This window comes from Pediculus humanus, genomic scaffold, assembly GCF_000006295.1.
Source record: "Pediculus humanus corporis 1103172107391 genomic scaffold, whole genome shotgun sequence".
In the NCBI taxonomy this organism is placed as follows: domain Eukaryota; kingdom Metazoa; phylum Arthropoda; class Insecta; order Psocodea; family Pediculidae; genus Pediculus; species Pediculus humanus.
This window is the reverse complement of record NW_002987017.1, coordinates 36,267-62,017: the sequence shown is the minus strand read 5'-3', so window position 1 is coordinate 62,017 and position 25,751 is coordinate 36,267. Positions and strand designations below refer to the sequence as shown.

The following is a 25,751-nucleotide window of genomic DNA, read 5'->3' as shown; positions in this document are numbered from 1 at the left end:
AGCAATCGATCAACGATTTTTTTTTATTAGAAAAAAAAAAACGTAAATTAAATGGCGGCGATTTTCTTTCTAAAATTAAATAAAATTTGTGTGAAATAAGGATAGGAAAAAGGAAAAAGGAAAAAAGTAAAACGTAAAACACGTTTAAATCGATCGATGAAATTTTTTTTTGAGTTTTCAAACGAACACGACCAACAGCCATTTATTTCTATTATTATTATTATTAACTCTCACGGTTTATCGAAAAAAGATTTATTTGCCCAAAAAAATGTGTTGAATTTTTGCATGAAATCGAATTCCCATCGAATATGATGTTCGTACCTATTTAGGTCCAGGTATCATTGGACACTCTTAGCAAATGAGAAGAATTAATTAAAATTGTCGTCTGCTACGTTTGATTTATTATAATAAGTTGTAAAATCGGTGTTGAAATATTAAATTTTGTCAAACCTCATAATAAGTTCAAATAATAATAATAATGATGATACGTTTTTAACGTAAGCTGTTGGAAAACCCTTTCCGGTTTTCCGGTTTGTGTGTTTTTTCCCTGTTTATAAATTATAAATTTTCTTTTTTTTTTTTTTTTAATACGTTTCGATGGTTTTATATATACATAATCTCTTAATCATCTGACAATTTTCCTCTTTTTTTTTTGCCAACGACAAACGTTTGTACGAAATAAATTTTCCACGTTGGAAAATTTTAAGGTTTTAATCGTTGAATTTGTTTATTTTTAATTCGTTTAAAAAATAATAATAATAATAATAATAATAAAATTTGTTTGTTTGTTTGTTGTGGAATTAAATTTAAAAAAAAAAAAAGAAAGATGGAATGGGCATCGTCGTGTCATTAGCAATTTATTATTGTCATCCGGGAAAATCCTAAATTTTTTTTCAATTTGTAACTTTAAAATGTGTGAAATTTTCTTTTTTAAAGTTTAATTATGATGATTTTGCCAATGTTTAATAATTTGTAAAATTGAACCTGAAAAGACCCCCCCCCCAATTTAAGAGAAACAAAAAAATTAAATTATTAAAATCAGAAAAGGTAATCATTATTATTATTATTATTATTCAATTCTTCTTTTTCTCCCCCTCCCCCAGTCGAATTACAAAAAAAAAAAAAAAAAAAGAAAATAGACAGGAAAATTTCTATTCGCGTTTTACTCGTTAAGGGTAGTATTTAGGTACGGATGGATTTAAGAGAAAAAAAGGAAAAAGGTTATTAATAAAAGGGAAACAAAAAAAGGTTATTAATAAAAGGAAAAAACCGGGAAAGAGGAGGAAATGTTTGATATTGAGAAATAATTTTGATGATATTGAGAGTTGTTTCGTTTTTACTTTTGTTGTTCTCTCTCTCTCTCTCTCTCTCTCTCTCTCTCTCTCTCTCTGCGCCGTTGAGAGAAAACCTTTTTTGTGTTGTTTGTGTTTTTGGGAAATGAGGAGAAAAGTCAGTTATCAATAGGATGTAGTATATATTTATGTATTTTTTTCGTGTTGAATTATTTGTTTTGTTTTTTATTATTTATATTTATATATAAATAAAATAAAGTTATGAAAAATGTAATAAATTGTAGAAATCGGTGCCTGGACGATAATACACAAATACGTGTGTTCATAAATAATATTAATAATAATAATAATATAAAATTAAAATAATTCGATTACATGTATGCATCATCATCATTATTTAGAATATAAAAAAAAAAAAAAAAATTTATAGATATTAGGTAGAATTTTGTCGATACCTTTTTTTTCCATATACATACATACATACATACATAAATTTATTTATTTATTTATTTTTTTTTATTGCCATATGGTATTTATATTAGTAGCAAGAGATGAGTTTCATATTTTCTAGGTTCGTTCATTGGCGTTGGAAAATCAGGTTGAGTAAGTTCCTTTTTTTTTTCTAATGAAATCTCTCTAACGTGTTGTAAATGTCAAAATGAAAAAATTGAAAAGGATTTAGATGGGGGGAGGGAGGGGGAAAATGGTTTGGCACCACCTGTTATATTATTATTATCATCGCATGATATCAAATCCAATTTTTATCATTATTATTATTATTATTATTATTATTATTGTTTACTCGATTATTATTAACACCTTTTAGAATACGCCATTTATGCCCCATTTATCTCTCGTACCTACACCAACACACGGTTATTAATAATAATAATAATAATAATAATAATAAACAGTTGTAACGTGATAAGAAAATTAATTTTGTCGTTGTTGTTGTTGTTGTTGTTGTTAATGTCGCCATTTTAATTTTTTTTAACAACCGATTAACTGTTTGTTTAAAAAAACAATCAATTAACATGAAAATAAAAATCATTAGAGCTTGTAAAAAAAAAAAAAAAAAAAAAAAAATTTTCATTTCATCAAAGCTCTCCCCCGACTGCCATTTTGAATGACGTTTTCGTTTATGACGTCATTAATTAATAATTAAAAAGGTGCGAAAGGGTATATTAATTTAATACTAAATGGAGCATGGTTTTTTTTTGCTTTTTTTTTTTTTTTTAAATAACATTGTCATTCTCATATTTTTTATTCTTCTTTCTCGGTCTTCTTAAAATTCAAGTACGTATTTTTTTTAATAATAATAATAATAATAATTAATTAATATTATTTATTTGAATGAAACGAGAGAAAAATCCTTTTCGTTTCGATCCGGAGAGAATGAATGAAAGAAAGAAAATATTTGAAAGTATCACGTTGAAAAATATAATTTTTTAATTACAGGTGGTAGGCATAATGTGGCAGGTTCAATTAATAGCGGGGGAACGGACGAACCTGAAGATAATCGCCGACATATTAACATCAACGAAGAACAAATATCGAAATTTTGTTCGAACAAAGTCAGCACGGCTAAATACAGCCTTTTCTCTTTTTTACCAATATTTTTATTCGAACAGTTTAGAAAATATTCCAATATATTTTTTCTTTTCATCGCTTTATTGCAGGTATTTGAATTTTTTTAAAAACTAATTGTAATAATAATAATAATAATAATAATAATGTCGTAAAATTTAAATTTTTTAATGTGAATTTTTAGCAAATTCCCGACGTGAGTCCCACGGGACGATACACGACATTGATACCATTAGTGTTCATATTAACTGTATCCGCCGTCAAAGAAATAGTAGAAGATTTTGTGAGTGTTTATTTACTCTATGTCAAATGAAAAAAAAAAATTAATTTAAAGAGAGAGAAATTGAAATAGTTTTCTTTTTGTACAGAAAAGGCACAGAGCGGATCGGGAAACGAATCATAGAAAAGCGGAAGTTCTTAGAAACGGTCATTGGGACGATGTTAAATGGAGAAACGTTGTCGTCGGTGACATTGTTAAAATACGTAATAATCAATTTTTTCCAGCCGATGTCGTTCTCCTTTCGAGCAGGTACATGAAAAGTTTTCCCCGTTAATGATAATAATAATTATTGCGTAAAACAAAATTGAAAAAATTTTAGCGAGCCTCAAGCGATATGTTTTGTGGAAACATCAAATTTAGATGGGGAAACAAATTTGAAAATCAGACAAGGCCTATCGGCAACATCGTACATTTTGGAAACAAAAGATTTGATATCGTTGAAAGGAAGTTTACAATGTGAAATACCCAACAGACTTTTATACGAGTTTAAAGGAGTTTTACATTTGAGTGGAGAAAGGTCGGCATAAATCGGGACAATCCATATGTAATATATTAAAAAGGAAAGTTTCATTATTTAAATTGTTTTTTTTTTTCCAGATCATTGCCTTTGGGTCCGGATCAGGTTTTATTGAGGGGTGCTCAATTGAGGAATACGACGTGGGTATTCGGAATAGTTATTTATACCGGACACGAAACCAAACTCATGAAAAACTCATCTAGGGTACCGTTGAAAAGATCGTCGGTTGACAAAATGACCAACGTTCAAATTTTAATGTTATTTTTTATACTTATCGTTTTGTGTCTCGTATCCGCAATTTTTAACGAACTTTGGACTCGGGTTCATTGGGAAAAAGACTGGTACATCGCATTGAGTCGTAGGTTTTATGGAAAAATATTTCAATTTTTTTTGTTTGTTGTTGTTGTTGTTGTTGTTGTTGTCTGACACGAAATTCGTTTTTTTGTAGAGCTCGATAATAGTAACTTCGGTTTTAATTTATTGACATTTATTATTTTATACAACAATCTCATTCCTATATCTCTGCAGGTGTCGATCGAAGTCGTAAGAATTGTTCAGGTACGAATAATTTTTCATTGGTTTTTTTTTTTTTTTTTCCCAAAAGGTTACGGGACGTTTATTTTAATTACTCATTATTATTTCAGGCGAGTTTTATTAACATGGATTTAGATATGTATTACGAAGAATCGGACACGCCGGCCATGGCAAGAACATCAAATTTAAACGAAGAACTAGGTATGGTCAAATATGTTTTTTCCGATAAAACGGGAACTCTAACGAGGAACATAATGGAATTTAAAAAATGTTCCATTGCGGGAATTATGTATACAATTGACGATCCTAATTTAGTCGAGGTAGGAGGTTTGGGACAAAAAAAATTTTCCTCCCCTTATTTGTGTGTGCCACATATAACCTGTGGAAAATGTTTTGCAGAATTACAGAAATCATAAAAATAAAGAATATGTTAAATTATTTATGGAATTATTATCCGTATGTCACACGGTGATACCTGAAAAAGTCGATGGTGGACTCGTTTATCAAGCAGCTTCTCCAGGTACGTTTTCAATTGATTGTTGTTAATTTTTTCCTTTTGAATTTTTTCCTTTGATAATTTTAAAATGGTGCATAGACGAAAGGGCACTCGTGAATGGGGCAAAATCTTACGGTTGGACATTTGTCACTCGGACACCGGATTTCGTCGAAGTCAACGTGTTGGGAACCTTACAAAGGTTCATCATATTAAACGTCATTGAATTTACATCGAAGAGAAAAAGAATGTCGGTTATCGTTAAAGATCCGAAAGGAATTATAAAAATTTTTTGCAAGGTGAGAAAATAATTTATATTCGTTATTTTCCGATTAAATAAAAATATACGAATTGTTCCTATCCAGGGAGCTGATTCGGTCATTTACGAAAGGTTATCACCATCGAGTCAAGAATTTCGGGCAAAAACATTGAAAGATTTAGAAGATATGGCCACGGAAGGTTTGAGAACACTGTGTTGCGCTTATGCAGAAATCAAGGATGAAATTTATCAGGTACGTGAAATAATTGAATCGTTGAATTTTAATAATAATAATAATAAAAAAAATTTCAAATTAGAAATGGAAGGAAACTTATTACAAAGCCGTGACGTCAATACAAAACAGAGAATCTAAAATTGAAGATGCGGCCAATTTGATTGAAGTAAATTTAACACTTTTGGGTGCTACCGCCATTGAGGATAAACTACAAGATCAAGTAACCAAGTTATTTTATTTTTTTTGCTTAAATTGTAAAGTAATTGTTTAAATTAAAATAATAATAATAATAATAATTGTAATTTTCAGGTACCCGAAACGATTGAGTCTCTTCTCAAAGCCGATATAAAAGTTTGGGTTTTGACGGGAGACAAACAAGAAACGGCAATCAACATAGGATATTCTTGTAAATTAATTTCTTCTGGAATGATCCTTATTTTTCTCAACGAAGAAAGTTTAGATGTAAGTTATCGAAATGTTTTTTATATAATACCCCCGTCGATAGATCAAGTCGTTTAAAATTCCTTTTTTTTTTTTTTTTTAAACATTAGGGAACTCGAGAAGCCATATCAAAACATATTGCCGAATTAGGGGATTCCCTTCGTCGGCCCAACGATATTGCTTTAATCGTAGATGGTAAAACATTAAAGTACGCTTTGAGTTGTGACGTCAAAAGGGATTTTCTAGATTTATGTACGTCTTGTAAAGTCGTTATTTGCTGTCGCGTTTCACCCAGTCAAAAAGCAGATGTAAGATTTGAAATTGAAAAAATTTTTTTTTTTTAAAACAAGTAATTTTAAAATTAAACTCCGTTTTGTTATTGTTATTATTATGTAGGTGGTAGATTTAGTTTCGAAAATGACAAAATCTATAACGTTAGCCATCGGAGATGGTGCAAATGACGTCGCCATGATACAAAAAGCGAATATCGGAGTAGGGATTTCTGGAGTCGAAGGACTTCAGGCTGCATGCGCGAGCGATTATTCGATAGCCCAGGTTTGAAAAAAAAAAAATTATTTTCCTGAAAAAGATTTCATCGAATACTTTTTTTTTTTTTTTTTCAACAGTTCAAGTACCTGGTAAAACTTTTGCTCGTGCACGGTGCGTGGAATTACAACAGAATGTGCAAATTAATTTTATATTCATTTTATAAAAATGTTTGTTTGTATGTCATCGAATTATGGTTTGCCATTTACTCCGGTTGGAGTGGTCAAGTTTTATTCGAAAAATGGTCCATTGGAGCTTATAACGTTGTAGGTATTATTTTTAAACATATAATCATCATGCAGATAATGTCTCTCTCTCAAAAAAAATTTTAAAAAATTTAAAAAAATTTGTAAATGATTTGATATGTTTTCAGATATTTACAGCTGCTCCACCTTTAGCTTTGGGTTTATTCGATAAAGTGTGCAGTGCAGAAGCCAGATTAACCTACTGTAAATTATATAAGCCTAGTCAAAATGCTCAATATTTCAATTTCAGAGTAAATATCATTTTTAAAAGAGAGATAGATCAAAGTGTGATTATGAGGCAAAAAAAAAAAAAAAAAAAAAATTAAATCATTCACTTACGCTTATTTTTTTTTTTTGATTTTCAGGTGTTTTGGATATGGATATTGAATGCACTTTTTCATTCGATTCTCTTGTTTTGGCTTCCACTTTTAGCACTAGAACAAGACAGCATATGGAAAACTGGAAGCGTCGGTGGTTATTTAACGCTAGGAAATGTAGTTTACACTGTGAGATCATGATGATGATGATGATGTTGTTGTTGTTGTTGCATTTTTCTTATTCGATATGATATAATTTAAACTTTCATTTCATTCCAGTATGTTATTGTCACAGTTTGTTTAAAAGCAGGGTTAATAACAAGTTCTTGGAATTTACTCACTCACTTTGCCATATGGGGTTCGATAGGTTTATGGTTTGGCTTTGTCGTATTGTGCAGGTACACATGAATTAAAATCACATTTAACACAATCACAACAAATACTTTTTTTTTTTAAAGCACGTTTTTGCAAAATTTCTTTTTAGTAATATATGGCCGACGATACCATTCGAAGTCGTCATGGTCGGACAAGATCAAATGATATTTTCATCGTTTATATTTTGGTTAGGACTCATAGCAATTCCAATAACGGCATTACTTTTAGACGTTATATTTTTAACGTAAGTTAAATTTACATTAATTTAATGTTTAAAATTTTAAAAACTCAACGATTCGATTCGACTTTTATCAATTAACTTTTTATTATTCAGGATAAAAAATACAATATTTAAAACGTTTACCGATCAAATAAGGGAAAACGAAATACGGAGAAGAGACGGTCCGCAAATCGTGGCAGCAGAATTTACGACCACGTGAGTTTTTTTTTTTTTTTTGTTTTTATTTTTTTAAATTTCATTCGAACACTCGTGAGTTAACCGTCGTAAAGTGTTTTTTTTTTTTTTTTTTTTTTTTTTATTTTTTTTTTTATTCGTTTTTTATTTTTATTTTCGTTTCGACACTTCCGAATTAAATTTCCTTTCTTTTTTTTTTTTTTTAATTCTCAGGTAACATATTCAAGTCCTTGATAATCCTAAATCAATCAATGGTAAGATTTTTCCTATCCTTTCCTTAATGAAATCGATCATTTATATATATATACAAAAACGGGTAAATTACCATGAGCGTTTGTCGACAAAATTAAAGAAACGATTGATAAAAAAATTTGTTTTGGTTTTATTTAAAAAAAAAAAATTGAAAAAAAATTAGAATTAGAATTACGTTATTATTAGTGTTCAGGACGAATCGGGTTCAAAGTCAAAAGAACCGTTAGCAACGTCCGTGGCTTCCGTAGTACGACGAAAACTTCAACAATTAAATCAAAATAAAAGTAAGGATTTTGTGATGCAATTAAAACAAAACAAAACAAAAAGTCATCAACAGCGTTACTAATAAACTAAAACTTTTTTTTTTTTTAAAAACAAAAAAAAAAAAAAAAAAAAGAAATAAAAATTCGCACTTATATATGTTTGTGCTTGCGACCAAAAAAAAAAAAAAAAAAAAAAATGTCTGTCTGTCTGTTTTCTTTTGTTTCGTTGCCATTTTTATTGTTTGTCTCTATTTCTATTATTATCATTATTTTCACAGCATAAACTCTTTGTGTTAATCAACAACGTAGCTTGCGTTTTATATTACAACAATTATATATATATATATAATGAGCTTATTGATGCGTAAAAGTCATAGAGTAATAAAAAAAAACGGTTTTAATTGTAATAGTAATAATAATAATGATGATTTTTTTTTGTTCGACTTTCGTAGTCTCAGCGAAACCGCAAGATTATTACGAAGCGTCAAATGCGCTTTGACGAGAAGAGGAACGGCCGTTACGGAACTCGAATTATCTCGTAAGTTTCCTCCCCTCCCCCTCCCCCCTTTTTTTTAAATAACGTTTTTTTCGTTGATGATGATGATGATTTAAATTGTGTATTTTTTTTAGACGGTTATGCATTTTCTCAAGAGGAAGGAGGAGTCATAACACAATCGCAAGTCATTCGAGCGTACAACACGAATATTCCAAAACCGATCGGAATTTAAATTCTCTATGGAAATAAGAAATTTTTATTTTTTATAAAATAACAAAAAAAGATGAAATAGTAAATGATGGATTTGACAACTTAAAGTTATAGAAAAGAGAAATTGCAAAATAATAATAATAATAATGATGATAAATATTTGATTGATTGTTGTACGTTGTGAAATCATTATTATATAAGGCAGCTAACTTGCTAAACAATAAATATCATAATAATAATAATAATTTACGTTACGTTTCATTTATTTTTTTTTTTATTATTATTAAAGAATAATAATAATAATATTTATTATGTCTTATGAAAAGTTTTACGTTTATCGTTTAATTATAATACGATAAAATATTTTATTTTGTTGAGTTTTTTTTTATTTATTATTTATTTATTTAAATAAAAAGAAGGAGGAGTTGAAATTTATCATCTGACTTTGTTTGTTTGCTATTCAAAGTTTTGCTTGGTTTCTTTCTTTCATTATTCAGATTATATGTTATGTGGAAGCGAAAGAAATGTAAGCAGAAGACAAAACCTCCCTTGAAAGTTTTTATTTTGAAAAATTTTGTGCGACTGATTGATTATTTGTGTTTAAAAAATGTTAAGCTTAATTGAAAAGAAGAAAATTTTATGCAAATGTTAATCGTTATTATATATATACAAAATATGAAATTAAAAATGCTCGGGTAAAAAAAAAAAAAAAAAAAAATTTATTTTTATTTATATATATATTAATTAGTTTGTAATTTTTTTATTTTTTAAAAAATTATGAATTTGAAAAAAAAAAATTAAAAAGGAAAACTAGTCAATGTGCTCTTCCTAGTTATAATTTATCAATATTTATTAAAAATTATTATTTTTATTTTTTCCCATTGAAAAATTATGATGTTATGCATTATTATTATTATTATTATAGCACTGTCTATTTACAATAATATATATTTTGTTTTGTTTATTTAGTTTTTTATTATTAATAAAAAGTTTTTTTTTTTTATTTATTCGTAACTGCGATTTAAAGACTTTGCATTGAAAAAAAAAAAAAAAAAATGTGTTTTTTGTTTTTTTGGAATTTTTATTTTAATTAATTTATTTAATTATTTATGATAAATAATTGTGTATGTTATATATTATATATAATCGAATAATGAATTTGTTGTTTGTATCGATTTAAATACTTGTAAAAGTAAGAGAGAGAGAAATAACGATAAAAGTACAAGAAATAAAAATTGATATTATTTAATTTGCTTAATGTTAAATAAATATTTATTTATATAATATTTATGTTGTAATTTATTATTTTGAAATTATTAAATAAACTTTTAACAAAAATAAAAAATAAAAAAAAGTTATTTTAATTTAAATTTTAAGTGTTTGTTTTAAATTCTTCACATGATTACATGTATTGATAAATGTAATTGATTTCATATCCATATTAAAATTTTTGAAATTAGGGGGATTACTTTTGTTTAAAATTTGTAAAAATCTTTTCATATATAAGCGTGTTTGTGTGTTTAACTGACTCAGATAAAATTTTTTAAAAGATTTTATGTTGTAACAAAAAAAAAATTCAATTATTTACCTCAAAGTTGATCATCAGGTTTTCCTTTTATTGTTTTAAACAAAATTAAAAAAATTACCACTTTATAATTAAAACACATTGTAGAGTTTTTTTTAAAAATTAACTTTAAATGTGAATGTGAAATTTACAACCACTGATTTTCATTTTAAAAAACAAAAAAACGTTTAAAGACATACAAAAATACATAAATTATCATCAATGGTATCTATTTAAAATGCCGCGTTTCCGGAATTTTCGGGGCCCTAAAATATTTATATATACGAAACCTACGTGTCTTTTTGTAAATGTGGACTCACTTCAATATAATTATTTTTAAATTTTTTGAATGACATAAAAGTTGAAAATTAAACGTGCAAAATGCTACAAGATATGTTTAATGATTTGAAAAGCATGAACGTGCGGCAGGTGAATTTTTTTATAATTAATCATTTTTTTTTTTTCATCGACCTTTTACCAGTTTTCATGTTTTTATTAAGATACGTTACAAAAACGAATATTCCCATTTGTTATTTCAGTTCTTGTACCAATTATTAAGCTTTGGTATGATGGTTTCTTCCGCATTAATGATTTGGAAAGGATTAATGGTTGTTACAGGAAGTCAAAGTCCTATTGTTGTAGTTCTTAGGTATATTTTTGTGTAGAGGAAAATTTTTTTTTTTAATTCTTCAATATTTTAAACTTCTTTATTATTTTTACAGTGGTAGTATGGAACCTGCTTTTCACAGAGGTGACATTCTTTTTCTAACTAATTTTCAAGATGAACCTGTACGTGTAGGTGATATAGTCGTATTCAAAGTTGAGGGCAGAGATATTCCAATAGTTCATAGAGTTATTAAGCTTCACGAAAAGTATTTATAATATTTTTGCAAGTTTTATCATTATTATTATTATTAGTGCCATTTGATTCAATGATTGTTCTTGTTACAGAAAAAATGGTACAGTAAAATTTTTGACAAAAGGGGATAATAATAATGTCGATGATAGGGGACTTTATGCTCCAGGTCAGTTATGGTTAACTAAAAATGATGTCGTAGGAAGAGCGAGAGGGTTTTTACCCTATGTGGGTATGGTTACCATTTATATGAATGAATATCCAAAGTTAAAGGTATGCTGATATTATCAACAAGGTATAATAAAGGTATGTTATCGACAACAATAAGTATAATTTACATTTTTATTACAGTATGCTGTGTTAGCATGCCTCGGATTTTATGTTTTGGCTCATCGAGAATAAGAAAAAAATTTATAATAGAATCATCGATGGTCGGAATAAAAATTTTGGAATTTTTTCATTTCTCTCATGGAATAAATAAAATTCCAAAAATATTTAATTCATGTATAAAAGGAAAGATTTCATTTAAAAAAAATAAGATCCCATATGTCTTTTTGTAAAAAAAAAAAAGGGCAAACAGCATTAAATTTTTAATTTATTATTTGTGTCAGAGTACATTTTGTGATGAGTGGTTATTACTAATAATTGTAGAACTTATTATTACATTTTATTAGATATTTTTAAGTATTTTAATTATTATTATTATAAAAGTCTGGTAATTAAATTTTTTTTTTTTATTATTTTTTTTCTCGGGTATATTTTTATTTATTATTATTATTATTATTAATTTTTTTTTTTAAATGTTAATAAGGCTCTCGATTATTGTGAAACTTTTTTTTGTTTTTTGGTAAAATGTTATCATCATCATTTTTTAATTATTAATTTTGGGAATTGTAATCGATGTAATTTAATTTTTTCTTTATTAAAAAAAAAAAAACAAAAAAATTAAAAAAAAAATCAGTTTAATAATTTTTATGTAAATTTTCAAGTAAAAAAAAAAAAAATAAATAATTAAATAAATGATTACGAAAAACTGAATCGAAAATTTTTTTTTTTTTTATTGTAAATTCAAATTATTAAAATAATGGAGCCGTTGAATTGAAATATGGTATTAAAGCCCCCCCAAAATTGTTCAATTTTCCTTTTTTTTGAAGGAACTACAATGACAGATACTACAAACTTCAACGACGGAGATACGTCATTAAAATAAAAAAAATTTACTGCAATGCCATCTATTGGATTTTATACGTACTTAAAATACGTTAAAAAACTTTCAAACGTCATCCCGCGTAAAAAAATTACCGATAAGTTATTATTATTATTATTATTATTTTTTTAATAAAATATTTTATCGTTTAATAATTTCGATAAACTCAAATGTTGTTTTAAAACGAGATATTTAAATACATATATATATATATATATAAATGATAATAATAATAATAATAATAAAGATCGAAAAGAAATGATAACCCAAGATTAAGATTAAAAAAAAAAACAAGACGCAGTATAAATGTAAATCCTTTAAATGACGAGTATTTATTATTATTATTATTATCATCATTATTATTATCCATGGTAGTTTTAATTTAATAAAATCAAATCGATATTAAAGAGAGAGCGAGAGAGAGAGAGAGACATGTCAACAAAAGGACTGATTTACTAATAATATTATAAGGTTTTAAATTTGATTGTATTTTGATATTTCAGACAAATCACGTGTAATAATAATAATAATAATACGATAAGATTAAAGGATGATAATAATAATAATAAATATTATAACTGCATACGACGATTTGATGTTTAATTTGTAAAATTTTCTTACTTATTTGTTGTTGTTGTGTCTTTTTCATCATGTTGTTCAACAGTAAATCGTTCATTCGATTGTCATTTAATCATTAAATAACAAACAACAATAACAAACGACGACGACGACAAGGACAACCTATTTATAAATAAAATAAAAAAAATTAAAGATAATAATAATAATATTATAAATCATTTAATTTTAAACTTTCATCCATTTTTTTTTTGGTTTGCATGTCAAATATTTTTTTTTTTTTATGTAAAAAAGCAGAAGAAAAAAAAAAAACAAAATTTTATTTATTTTAAAAACATTTTATTGACAATTTACATAAATTTATTTTAAAAAAAAAATTATTTATTTATTTTTATTAACGATAATAATGATAATAATGATTGAATGCGTTCTAACCCAAGATAATATAATGACTGCAATCATCAACTGAAACTTCTATTTTTTTTTTTTTTTTTTACTGCAGGAAAATATTATTAATATTATTTACGAGGGTGTATTTCTATCCTTCTACCCCTCCTCCCACTCCCCTCCCCTTCATCCCCATTTTTCTCTATCAAAATACATAAAATTGTTAAAAAAAAAAAAGAAAAGAAATTTACCGAATTTTATACGAATTGATCACACCCTCCTCCATCATCATTATCATTATCATTATCATCATCATCTTTCTTCTGTCCACGTGAACGTTATGTTCAAACCGGGGACTTCGACCGGACCGGAAAATCCGTTGTGTGGAAAACATTTCAAAAAATCGAAATAATCGTTTGGTAGTTTCGATTCGATAGCTCCCTGGAGTATCGTTTCGAGATAAACTCTCGAGGGTCTTCTGCTTTCCGGAAGTTTGCTCGCCGTTTCGTACGGATCGGGTTGATCCAGTAGCTTGTAAACTCTGCAATCGAGTATTTCGTTATTATCGTGACCCCCCGACACGACGTCGACTTGAACGGCTTCGTATATTTTAGCATCGACTCCCTCTTGCTTGTCCAAATTATCCATTTGAGACTTATCGATTTCCCAAACGGCTCCCCAAACGTGTTTTCCGACGTGCGGCACGACCGTCGCCGAACAACCTCCCCACCTTTTCGAATAATAATTAAAATCCAATCTGTGATCGTTTAATTTTCCGATTCCTCTTCGTACGGCCGTTGGATTTTGCAAAAGGATTCTCTGTCCCAACAAGTTGCTCCCGTAAGCAAAATATAAAAACGTTTGCAATTGTTTTCCAGACATTTCCTCGACTCCCTATTAAAAATAAAAATTAAAACGTTTGAAATTATTATTATTATTTTTTTGTAATCTCTCTCTCTCTCTCTCTCTCTCTCACTCCACAGTCGCGAATTAAAATAAAATAAATAATAATAATAAATAAAATTACAATTAAAATTAAAAAAACAACACAGAGGATCACGTGATGTTTTATATTCACACACGTTCCAGACATCCTTTTCATCTTCATCAAAAAAAAAAAAAAATTAAAAAAAAATAAAATTTCGTCTGCTAATGATGTCGATTTCACTCAAACTAATTTTAATTAACCGTCAAATTGTTTTCAAACGACTTTTTTTTTTTTATTATTATTATTTATATTCGCATTTAATAAAACACAAAAATGATAATGACTGAAAAAAAAAACATTAAAAATTAATAATCGATAGATCGATCGATCGATCGATTATGATAACAACGTATATAGGCTTTTATAAAAAAAAATAAAAAAAAAATTTATTAATTATCGATTAACGATTTTCAATTAAAAACTATTCAGCAATTAAACAAAAATATAAAAAAAAAAACTTTCTTTTATCGACAACTCGTTAGCGTATCGAAATCGAAATCGAAATCGAAAACGTACTCGAATCGAAATAAAAAAAAAAAAAAAAAAAAAAATCGCCTAAGTGTAGTAAAAAAAAAAAAAAGGTCATCGAAGGTCGATGTTTTAATTTTTTTTTTTTATATATATTTTTTTTTTCCGCCTCTCGATCGTTACTATCGATAACCATTGACGAGATTTCGATTAATCGATTAATAATTTCAAAACGGATTCGATTAATTATTATTATCGCAATAGTAGTTGAATGATTAAAACGTTTTTTTTTCTCGCGAGGGAAAATGTAGTAATAAATAATTTTATATATATTTTTTTTTTACCCTGGGGGCCTAATTACGCAACGTTTTTAATGAAAAACAACAACAACAACAAACGACAAACAAACAAACAAACGACAAAACAAACAAACAACAAATAAATAAATAATTTTCATAGATAATTAATTCGAACGATAATTTTACGTTGATTTTTTTCGTTTTGAATTCATTTATCATAGACCGGAAATGTTCATTTTTTTTTTTCGGTTAATGACGTCATCGATTTCCGGCGAATGGGCTTAAAGGGCGGGAAAAGTTAAACGGAAACGAAAATTTGTGAAATTTCAAACGTATTACATACGTGAAGTAATAATAATGTTGGTAAAGAGAGAGAGAGAGAGAGAGAGAGAGAGAGAGAGAGAGAGAGAGAGAGAGAAATAGTCAGTCACGAATAAGGTTTGCCACCACCGCCACCACCACCACCACCACCATCACAACAACATGCAATTTTCCACTCGCATTCGAAATCCGTTAAAATTTAAAATTTATTTTATTTTATTCTTTTTTTTTTTTTTATTTTTAAATAAAAATGAAATTCGTGACTTCACGACAGTATTGGAAAAAAAAAAAAAAAAAAATGGGGACTGGGGCCCCCCGATGTCAAAATATTATTACATATAAACATTTTTTCTATTTTTTTTCCTCTTTTTTTTAAAGTCAACATTTCCAATTAAACGAACGAAATAATAATAATAATAATTTACGTACTGGAAATTACATAAGTCTTCCTATTTGTAAATACGGTAATCCTGATTTTAACCGGGATAACCAACTTTAAAAAAAAAAAAAAAAAATTTTCCCTTCGATATTCAAATGTGAATCATTAATCATTTCCCCCCCTTCCCCCTCCCCCCGTCAACTGATTTTTCCTTTTTTGTCTTTTCTTCTTTTTTCCCTGGAATATACAAATGAAAGAGAAAATAAAAAAAAAAAAAATCTGGAGAATCAATTGAAACCACGTGGGCAATTAATTGTTTCCGACATTTTGAAATTTGCACGAAATTTTCTTTTTTGGTTTAATGATGATACCATTTTATTATTATTATTATTATCATTACGAAATAATTTAATTTAATTTTTTTTTTTTTTTTAAATCGAATTAAATAAAATGAAAATTTTTTTTTATTCTGCTTTCAGGTAAAATGTGCAATGATAATAATAATAATAATAATAATAATAATAATAATAATAATAATAATAATAATAATAATAAAATTTCAATTCGCTTTGAAGTTATTCCTTTTTTTATCATTTGAATTTATTTTCTCTATGGAATAACGACGCAATACTTAATAGATGAATTAGAGCGTTAAAACCGTAATAATAATAATAATAATAATAATAATGAAATAAAATCAAATAAATTCGCATAACACACAAACTCTCAATCCTGTCAAATTTTACGTAATAATTCCCATTATTCAAAATTAAAATATTACAAACGTGACGCGCGCTTCCCCCCCGCCCATTTTTTCATTTTAAAAAAATCCATAGAGAGAAAAACGACTTACGAGAGGTAAAAAAAAAAGTAATAATAATAATAATTAATAATATTAAAAACCTTTTTTAGACAATCGACGACGACGTAGGTTTAAAGGTAAAAAATTGTCTCCCTGCGCAAAAATGTTGGCAAATTTTTTTTTTTTTTTTGTTTTTTGTTTTTCAAAGTTGGTATTTATTGTCGTCGTCGTCGTCGTCGTCGTAAAAAAAAAAACGATTAAAAACCAATAATGAAATAATAATAATAAAAATATTACGCGGAAACGATTTTCACAAACAAACAAAATTATGCAATTAAAAAATATTCGTAAAAAGTGATTATGAAGATGATGATGATGACGCGGCTCAAAAGACGGAATCGGAAAAAAATTTTCCTTTTCCCCTCCCCTACCCCTTCCTTGTTGAATTTCGTTTAACGTAAAAAATGACTACTTTATTATCATTATTATTATTATTTTTAAATTATCTAAAAATATCGGAAAACGAACTGATAATGAAAGTATTTTAAATTTGACAAAAATCTAATAAATTTCCTTAAAATTTGATCGGGAAAACCCTCCGCCCCCCCGAAAAAGAAAAACTTGATATTTCCAAAAAAATTTTTATTTATTTTTTTATTGATTTCACCACCCCCCCTCTCACTTCCCCCTTGAAAATAAAAACTTTCGATTTTGAACTGGATAAAAGAATTGAAAAAGAAAACAATAATTTTTTTTTTTTTTTTTCCATAAAAAAAGTTTTCAAATTTTCCAAAATTTTTTTTTTTCTTTTCTTTTGTTTTTCTTGGGGGGTCTTAGGTCTCGAATTTACAAATTTGGTACGCGCGCGTTGGCGTTTTTGGCAAATTTATCATCGTGATAAAGGATCGTACGTGTTGAACGCAATTTAAAAAAAAATCAGGTTATTTTTCAGGTTTTTTTGTGTTTTTACGTTTACAATTTTGGCAAGGGCAGTGACGACAAACGCCGCCACCACCACCGCCACCGCCACCATCGCCCCCGACATTCTTCTCTTTTTTATAATAATAATAATAATAATAATAAATTTTTGATTAGGGCGGCAACAAATGCGATGAAATTTTTTTTTTTTTTTTTTTAAGGAGTTTTTATAGGCGTCATCTCGAAATCTATTATTATTATTATTATTATTAAAATTATTATTATTATTTCAAATAAACATTAAAATAATGTAAAAATGACTGACGATAAGAACAATAAAAAAAAAAAAAAAATTAACATAAATGATTCGTAATAATATAATTATAATAAAAGGTGGTAAAAAAAGAAAAACCTTCGAAATTTTCCTTACAATCGCTCCCTCCCTACCTTTTCCCTTCTACCCCACACCCACACCCTTCCCCCCAAAGAATTCCATATATATATATATAAAAAAAAAATGATCATCAAATAATTTTTTACACCCAACAACATCATAAAAAAAATTATTTTATTTTTTTTCTTTGTTTTTTTTTTTTTCGCTTTACCTTCGCGACCTAATTTTTAATGTCAAGCAAAAATATAAACAAACAAACAAACAAACAACGATCGATTGTTCTTAACACACGACAACGACAACAACAAAAAATCAACAATCGAAGAATTTATTTTCTATTATTTAAAATTATTTACGAGAGAATGTTGGGAGTTTAAAGGTCATCACCAGTAATGTAAATTTTCGCAGACTTCTTTGGCGGCGTTTATAAATTTTTTGTCATTGTAATAAATTATGTGCCGATTACGTCGCCATTTTCTTTTATTTTTCTTATTCCGTTATTATTATTATTATTATTATTATTATTATTATTATTATTATTATTATTATTATTATTTTAAACGTTTTCTGCTCCTTACAATTTCCTGTTTTCCAACGCGCTGATGATTTCCCTATTTTATTTTTTTCCTTTCAATAAGAGAAAGAGAGTGAGAGAAAGAGAGAGAGAAAAAGAGAAAGAGAGAGAGAGAGAGAGAGAGAGAGAGAAAGAGAGAGAGAAAGAGAGAGAGAAAGAGAGAGAGTGAGAAAGAGAAAGAGAGAGAATAATTTGACGTAAGGGTGAGAATGCATTCGTTTGAAAAATCGCGGGAAAACTACGAACGAGATATCGAATTTTTTTTACATCCGGAAAATCGATTTATTTTCCTTCCTCCCCCTCCTCCTACTCCCATCATCTGTTTCCACGTTTTTTTTAAAAAAATAATCGTTTTCTTATATACGTCGTCACGGTGAAAAATTAAATTAATCTCTTTCTCTCTCTCTCTCTCTCACGACAAATTTTTCAAATTTACGCGGTTTAATAAGTTATCAATTACTATGGGTGATAAAAGCATAAAATGAACGAGTCAAACATAACAAATGTATATTTTTATTCGGTCATTTTAAAATTAAACGTCGGAAAATTTAATCAATTAATTTGTATTTTCTGTCGTTTGGTACGAAAGTTGTAAAAAGTTTTTTCTCCCTCCCCCCCATACCCCCCATTTTCCCCATCATTGCTAGCTACAAGTCGAAAATTGTGGAAAGAAAAAATTTTCCTTCTCTCTCTCTCTTTGTCTCTCTTTCGGTTTCGTTTTATTCAAACTTGCATTCTTCCCTACAAGTTTTTCCAGTTTTTACTTTTTTTCCTCGGCTCCGTTTTGATTTTAATATTTTCGAGCCTGCGCCTCCCCGCGAAAATATTCTAATCGAATAAAAAACTAGAAAAATAATAATAATGATAATAATAATACAAGGAAAATTTAAACAAAAAAAAAAAAAAAAACTTTTTCCAGTCAGTCGACCGAATTCCTTAACAACCGGGTTTACACGAACAACACGTTTTTAATAATAATAATAATAATAATAATAACGGGAGATTTGCGGGGCGCGAGAGTAATAAAATTTTATTAATCAATATAAAATCGATCGAATCAATTAATCAATCAATAATTTATTGATTTCGCTTTATTTTAAAGAGATTATAACAAAAAACAAAAAGGAAATTACATAAGAAAATTCAAATGACATTTAAAAGGTAATCGATTCCTTTTTCCTTTTTTTTGTTTCACGTTATCAGATTTCTATTCTTTATCATTTTTATATCGATAGCAAACGTCTTGGTTTGTAAACAAGACGAATGAGGAAAAACGAAAACGAATTAATGAGAAAACGATGATGATGATTAATAATAATAATATTTATCATTTTAATTATCGTTATTGTTCTTTTTTCAAGGGACACAAAATTAAATGAAAGTGGTTTTTTTTTTTTGTCGTGCGAATAGAAAACTTGAAAACCCTGTCAATTAAATTCAATGTAATAAATTTTTTTTTTTTTTTTTTTTTAATAATTAATAATGTGACAATCATCATCATCATCATCATCATCATCGTCGTCATCATCCCAAATTTAAATATTTAAAATTAAAAACGTCGACCCGAGGGGACGGAGCGGGGCTGGAGATTTTTCATTAAATTTCAAACTTATTTAAAATAACTTTGCGGATTATTTAATGACGTCATCATTAACTCATACTCAGTAAGTGAAATTCACGCGTGGGAAAAAAAGAAATAATAATAATAATAAAAACCCCCCAGGAATTCTTCAAATTTTTTATTAAAAAAAATTTAGTTAAAAGGCCTGCCTGCGACGACGACAACATGGAGGAGGGAGAGAGAAAGAAATCATCGATTAATAAATAATAATGATAATAAATCCGGGTGTAAATCCGTTGGGGAGGCGGAGGGGGAGGGGGAAATTTGGGAAACTCGATTTTTAAACATACCTAACTTGAAAAAACTTGTGAAGACGTCACGGATACGTGGTCGCTTACGGATTAATCATTATCATTATTTTTTTAATGCGAGAGAGAGAGAGAGAGAGAGAAACCTTTTCTCTTTCCCACTAATAATAATAATAATAATAATAATAATAATAATAATAATAATAATAATAATAATAATAATAATCAAAATTCATTCGATAATGAATGACAGTTTATAAGCGTCAAAAAAAAATTAAATTAAAATTAAATTTATAAATAAACGATTTCTACGTGCTTTACGATTCGGCATACTTAATTCTTTTTTTTTTTTTTTTAACCGTACAGGTACAGGTCTTAGAAAGTGGTTTTTTTTTTTTTAATAAAAAAAATTCTTAATAATAATAATAATAATAATAATAATAATAATAATAATAATAATAATAATAAATACTTTGAAATACTTTTTGCAGAGAATAAAATATATAAAGTATCATAGATAAGAAAATGGATGAAAATTAACCCCCCCCCCAAAAAAAAAAAAAAAAAAAAAAAGGAAAAATTACAAAAAGGAAATGATTATCGATTTGTCAGATACGAGAATCGCGAGACGAGAATTCGAAAGAAAAATAATCGAAGAAGGAACGGCCGTTTGGAAAAATAAAAGAAAACGTGAAAATTTACTAGCAGAAGAAGAAAAAAAACAGGTACGTGAAAATTTGTTAAATAAAATTTTAACCGCGACTTTTCGGTACAAAAAAAAAAAAAAATTTTTTTTTACTGTAATCATTACGAATCACGTCAACTGAAAAATTATTATCATTATCATCAACATTATTATCATTATTATTAAGAAAAAAAATATTAATCGAACGACAGGAAGTTATTAATGGGGAAAAAAAAAAAAAGGCGGATCTTAGGCGTAAACATTTTTCATCGGATTCTTTCCTTCTTCTTTTTCTTTCGATTCGAAAAACTTCATCGAAATCGTACACAACAGTTTTCAATCGAATAGTCATTCATTCACTCATTATTATTATTATTATTATTATTTTGTCGAAATTTTTTTTTTTTTTTGTGTCAGCATTGGGAAATGTTAGCAACGTATAATCCTTGGGGTAAACCAGGGAACGGTGCACCCATGCCGGGAGCATTGAGAAAAACAAAATGGACGATACAAACACCGAACGATGAAATTAACGTAAGTTTTTTTTTCCGAACGAACGAATGAATGAACGAACGAACGAACGAATGAATGAATGAATGAATGAATGAATTTTTTGATTTAATCATTCCAGCCTCATTCTGTGACGACATTAGGACGACCTGGACACGGAGCACCTTTGAGAACTTCAACCGGTCAATTACAACCATATGTCAAATCGGATCCCCTCATTAGATTTCAAATGCATGATTTAGCCAGGGGGGCCGTAGAAAACGATCTTAGATATAAATCTACGCCGTGTGACAAAGAAAACTATAGAAAAGAATTAGGTACGCCATGTTTATTATCATCATTATTGTAACCGTTTTCTATTATTTTTTTAATAATTCTCAACGTTTCTTTTTTTCTTTCTCTCTCTCTCTCTCTCTGTGCGTGCGTGCGTGTGCGTGCACGTGGGTGCGAACCATCGCAACGAAACCACAGATGCCATCATTTGTCAAAAGAAAAAGAAAAAAATTGAAAAATTAGAAAATAAAAACAAAAACGCTTCCGACGAACAAAAAGTAAGTTTTTTTATATATTAAAATCACTTTTTCACCTCCCCAACAATGATAAAATGATATTAAGATATCAGGTTCGATAACTAATCGGTTGATTAAAACATCTTTTTCTATCTCTCTCTCTCTCACACACACACACCTTCCATCTCCCTCTCTCCCCCGCGTTTCGAATTCCAAAACGCCCCATAAAAGTGGTAACAAAAAAGAAAAAAATTTATTTTTAATTTTCTGTAGCCATGATTAATTATCCAATAAAAAAAATAGTTTTTTTTTTTTTTTTAATACTTTTAACCGCGTTACGTCACGACATCGATTATGCTAATAATAATAATAATAATAATAATAATAATGTGTAAATGAAAAACCCGAATAAATCAAATGAATTTCACTGGAGAAATTTTTTCTTTTCTTTTTCAACTTGACAAAGCGTAAGGTGCATTTATTTATTTATTTATTAATAATACTTCTTTTGTCAATGTCATAGAGTAACAAAACGTTTTTTTTCATTCCATTCTCTGTCGGATTAAATTTTTTTAATGAAAAATAACATAATTTTTTAAAAAAAAAAAAACAAAATTCTTTTCTTTTCCTATTTTATTTATATTGATGGTCGTTTTATACAACGGACTCGATGACTATCCGAAATGTACCTGGGGTCGACCTGGTCCTGGCGGAAGAACATGGAGGAACCCGAATAAATTCGGAAGAAATTTTCTCACGTCTATGGTAATAATGATAATGATAATAATAAAACATTCATAACGCACGAATAATTGCAGCAGCAACTGCAGCAACAGCAACAGCAGCAACGATATCATTAACCGTTATTTGTCGTCATCATCATAACTTGCACGATAATCCATCAACTAGGAAAACAAAAAAAATTTTCCGACATTTAATATTAAATGACGTCATCATTCGCTTATTAATCAAATTAATTATTTACTTAAGCTTTTTGGACAAACATTCCCGTTTTGTTGTTATCCTGTCGTCGTGCAAACAAAAACAAATCAAGACGCAATTCGCTGTCGTTCGCATACAAAATCCGTCGTAATTTCCCCCCCCCTCCCCTCCCTTCGTTCCAACACATACGAAGAAAAAAACTTTTATTATTATTATTATTACTGTCCGGTCTTCGTTATTATTATTATCACGTTTTTAATAGTTAAACGATAACATAATTTAATTTGACGTTAACCCGCCCCTTTTCTTTCCCCTCTCCCCGGCCCCCCGCTTCATTTCAATACTTTCCTTATTATTATTATTATTTTTTTTTTTCGAAATTTACGTCAACGACTTTTTCAAAAACGGGTAAAAAAAATTTCTTTCGGTTTTTACTTTTTAGTTGTAGTGTCAGACTGGACTCGAACAAACAAACGAACAAACAAACAAACAAACAAACAAACTTTTTCCACGTGACTAAACATAATAATTATTATTATTATTTCTGGAGTACTTTTTTTTTTTTTTTGTTTATCAAACGTTTTGTTACCGGCAAAGTAACGTCAATCCGTATCGCGACTCGAAAAAATAATTTAAACCTTTAATTACGAAAGAATTTCTATCATCATCATCATCATCATCAAAAACCGACGACGATTTCACAACCACGAAAATTTCTTTCGTTCCGGGGGCCATAAGAAGAGTCTCGACTTGAAAAAACAACAAATTTTTTTTTTTTTTTTTTTAGCGTACGAGGGGGCCCCGGCACACGTCGCCGAGATTACTAAGATTTTAAAAACCTAATAAAAATTACGTAATAATTTCGTAATAAATTTCATCCCACCGTCCCGAAAACACGATAAAAGGTATTTTTTTAAAAAATTTCCTGACTCCGTGTATGATATCGCCGCCGCTCGCCGACTCGCTCGTTTCGATATATCGAAATTGATTTTAATAACATATTAAACGCATAGAATAATAATAATAATAATAATAATAATAATAATAATAATAATAATAATAATAATAATCACATCATGTTTTCCCTTTACGACCCATTAACGTTCACGATTTTTTTTTTTTTTTGGGATGCGTTCAGTTTGTTCGTATCTACTCTGTTATTTACTACTACCCCCTACCCCTACCCCTACCCCTCTTACCCCTCCCTCTGCATTAAAAGAAATTAAAAGAAAAAACAAAGATCCCGTCCGTGTCGTGGAATTAATTATTTTAAATAATTCCCTCCCTTTTTTCTGTTTTTTTTTTTTTTTATTTGAAATCATTTAAATGCACTTTAAGCCAAATTAAAATTTTTTATTGACACGGCTATCGTCGTGCGACGGAATTCATTTTGCAAACCGCTAATGCCACGATGCCTCTTTTGTCTTTTTTTTTTTTTTTTTTTTTTTCATTTTCTTCACTTCATCCATCGACGAGCGCGACCTTAAAATTTAATTGTCTCTCTCTCTCTCTCTCTTTTGTTCATCGTCATCGATAATGAAAATTTTAATTTTCCTCTTTCTCTCTCTTTCACTCTCTTGCAGGGATGGACGACGGATTTGATGTTGAAAAAATTAGAAAACGACAAACAAAACGAAATGGAACAAATGTATAAAATAACCGGGGGAGGAGTCGAATTGGTCCCCCTATTGGCAAAACACAGAATGATAACAAAATATCCATTGACGACGACTGACGTCACAAGAATGTCAAGAATATGCAAGTACGTAAGTTTTTTTTTTCTCATAGCAAAAAAAAAAAAAAAAAACCATTAATAATAATAATAATAATAACGATTCCAAATTCGTTTAAACTCGGGGGTTGTAATAAATAAATAAATCAAAAAAAGGGTTACCAACTGTTGACTGACACGCGCGAAAACTTTCAAATTTTATCTTTTTTTTCGTAACGACAAAAAAAAAAAAAAAAGAAGGGGTAGCAGAAAGTTAAGTGTCAGAAGAAATTTAATTTGCTCTTATTTCTTTTAAGGCGATCACGATTTTAAAAAACCTTCATTATTATTATTACTATTATTATTATCATTATTATTATTATTTTTTTTTTGTAACAAAAGCGAATTTAAAAAAATGGGATCGACCGCACCGGAATATTTTCGTCAGTTATGCCATCAAGTCGAAGAAAAAGAAAAACAAAAATTGGTGAGTTGTTAAATTTTCTTTACTCCCCATCTCCCTCCCCCTCCTCCCGCAAAAAAAAGAGATTTAACGTTCCTCTTTTATTTTTTTATTTTTTTTTTTTTTTAAAGCAAAAATTAAAGGAAGAAGAAGTTGAAAGTCACAGGCATTTTGAAACGTGGCAAGGATTTTGGGGGAGGCCCGGACACGGAGCACCGAAAGCTTTGAGCCAAAGGGAAAAATTAGAATTATTATTATATCGGGTACCCTCGAGACGACTCGTATCCACTCAACCCCCCAAAATTCAATAGAAATCCACGCGCACGCGCACACACACGCACGCACACTTTCGCCATGTTTTATAATTGATTAATTTAATTTTTCAATTGAGTACACAATGACACGTCGAAAAAATAAATAAAATAATGATAATGAATAATGATGATAATGATAATAATAATGATAATAATAATAATAATTAATAAATAGCAGCACGAAATAAAATAAAAGAAAACACTTTGACTTGTTAAAATAAAATAAATTTTTTTTGTCGAAATTTACAATTTTTCGTT

At 28.2% G+C, this 25,751-nt stretch overlaps 5 protein-coding genes across 5 annotated transcripts; 4 read left to right on the top strand and 1 right to left on the bottom strand.

Moving 5' to 3' along the window:
- Positions 1-2,645: 2,645 nt before the first annotated feature.
- Phum_PHUM041040 (uncharacterized protein) lies at positions 2,646-8,779 on the top strand (the record flags this gene model as incomplete). The annotated part of the gene is made up of 25 exons (XM_002423124.1): positions 2,646-2,715; positions 2,751-2,971; positions 3,064-3,162; positions 3,248-3,408; positions 3,479-3,676; positions 3,757-4,034; positions 4,125-4,234; positions 4,321-4,530; positions 4,610-4,730; positions 4,806-5,002; positions 5,069-5,215; positions 5,280-5,417; positions 5,507-5,659; positions 5,749-5,946; positions 6,035-6,193; positions 6,265-6,450; positions 6,558-6,680; positions 6,795-6,935; positions 7,026-7,144; positions 7,231-7,365; positions 7,456-7,557; positions 7,975-8,072; positions 8,361-8,415; positions 8,504-8,589; positions 8,682-8,779. 25 exons carry the CDS (start codon positions 2,646-2,648, stop codon positions 8,777-8,779), a joined length of 3,603 nt encoding a protein of 1,200 aa, XP_002423169.1.
- A 1,923-nt stretch (positions 8,780-10,702) lies between these two features.
- Phum_PHUM041030 (Microsomal signal peptidase 21 kDa subunit, putative) lies at positions 10,703-11,579 on the top strand (the record flags this gene model as incomplete). The annotated part of the gene is made up of 5 exons (XM_002423123.1): positions 10,703-10,750; positions 10,861-10,970; positions 11,044-11,193; positions 11,273-11,450; positions 11,529-11,579. 5 exons carry the CDS (start codon positions 10,703-10,705, stop codon positions 11,577-11,579), a joined length of 537 nt encoding a protein of 178 aa, XP_002423168.1.
- A 1,954-nt stretch (positions 11,580-13,533) lies between these two features.
- On the bottom strand, positions 13,534-14,229 carry Phum_PHUM041020 (uncharacterized protein; the record flags this gene model as incomplete). The annotated part of the gene is made up of 2 exons (XM_002423122.1): positions 13,534-13,549; positions 13,679-14,229. 2 exons carry the CDS (start codon positions 14,227-14,229, stop codon positions 13,534-13,536), a joined length of 567 nt encoding a protein of 188 aa, XP_002423167.1.
- A 6,723-nt stretch (positions 14,230-20,952) lies between these two features.
- Phum_PHUM041010 (uncharacterized protein) lies at positions 20,953-21,903 on the top strand (the record flags this gene model as incomplete). The annotated part of the gene is made up of 3 exons (XM_002423121.1): positions 20,953-21,084; positions 21,462-21,578; positions 21,676-21,903. The coding sequence occupies 3 exons, from the start codon at positions 20,953-20,955 to the stop codon at positions 21,901-21,903; spliced, it is 477 nt and encodes a 158-aa protein (XP_002423166.1).
- Positions 21,904-25,131: 3,228 nt separating this feature from the next.
- Phum_PHUM041000 (uncharacterized protein) lies at positions 25,132-25,490 on the top strand (the record flags this gene model as incomplete). The annotated part of the gene is made up of 2 exons (XM_002423120.1): positions 25,132-25,203; positions 25,311-25,490. The coding sequence occupies 2 exons, from the start codon at positions 25,132-25,134 to the stop codon at positions 25,488-25,490; spliced, it is 252 nt and encodes an 83-aa protein (XP_002423165.1).
- Between the last annotated feature and the right edge of the window lie 261 nt (positions 25,491-25,751).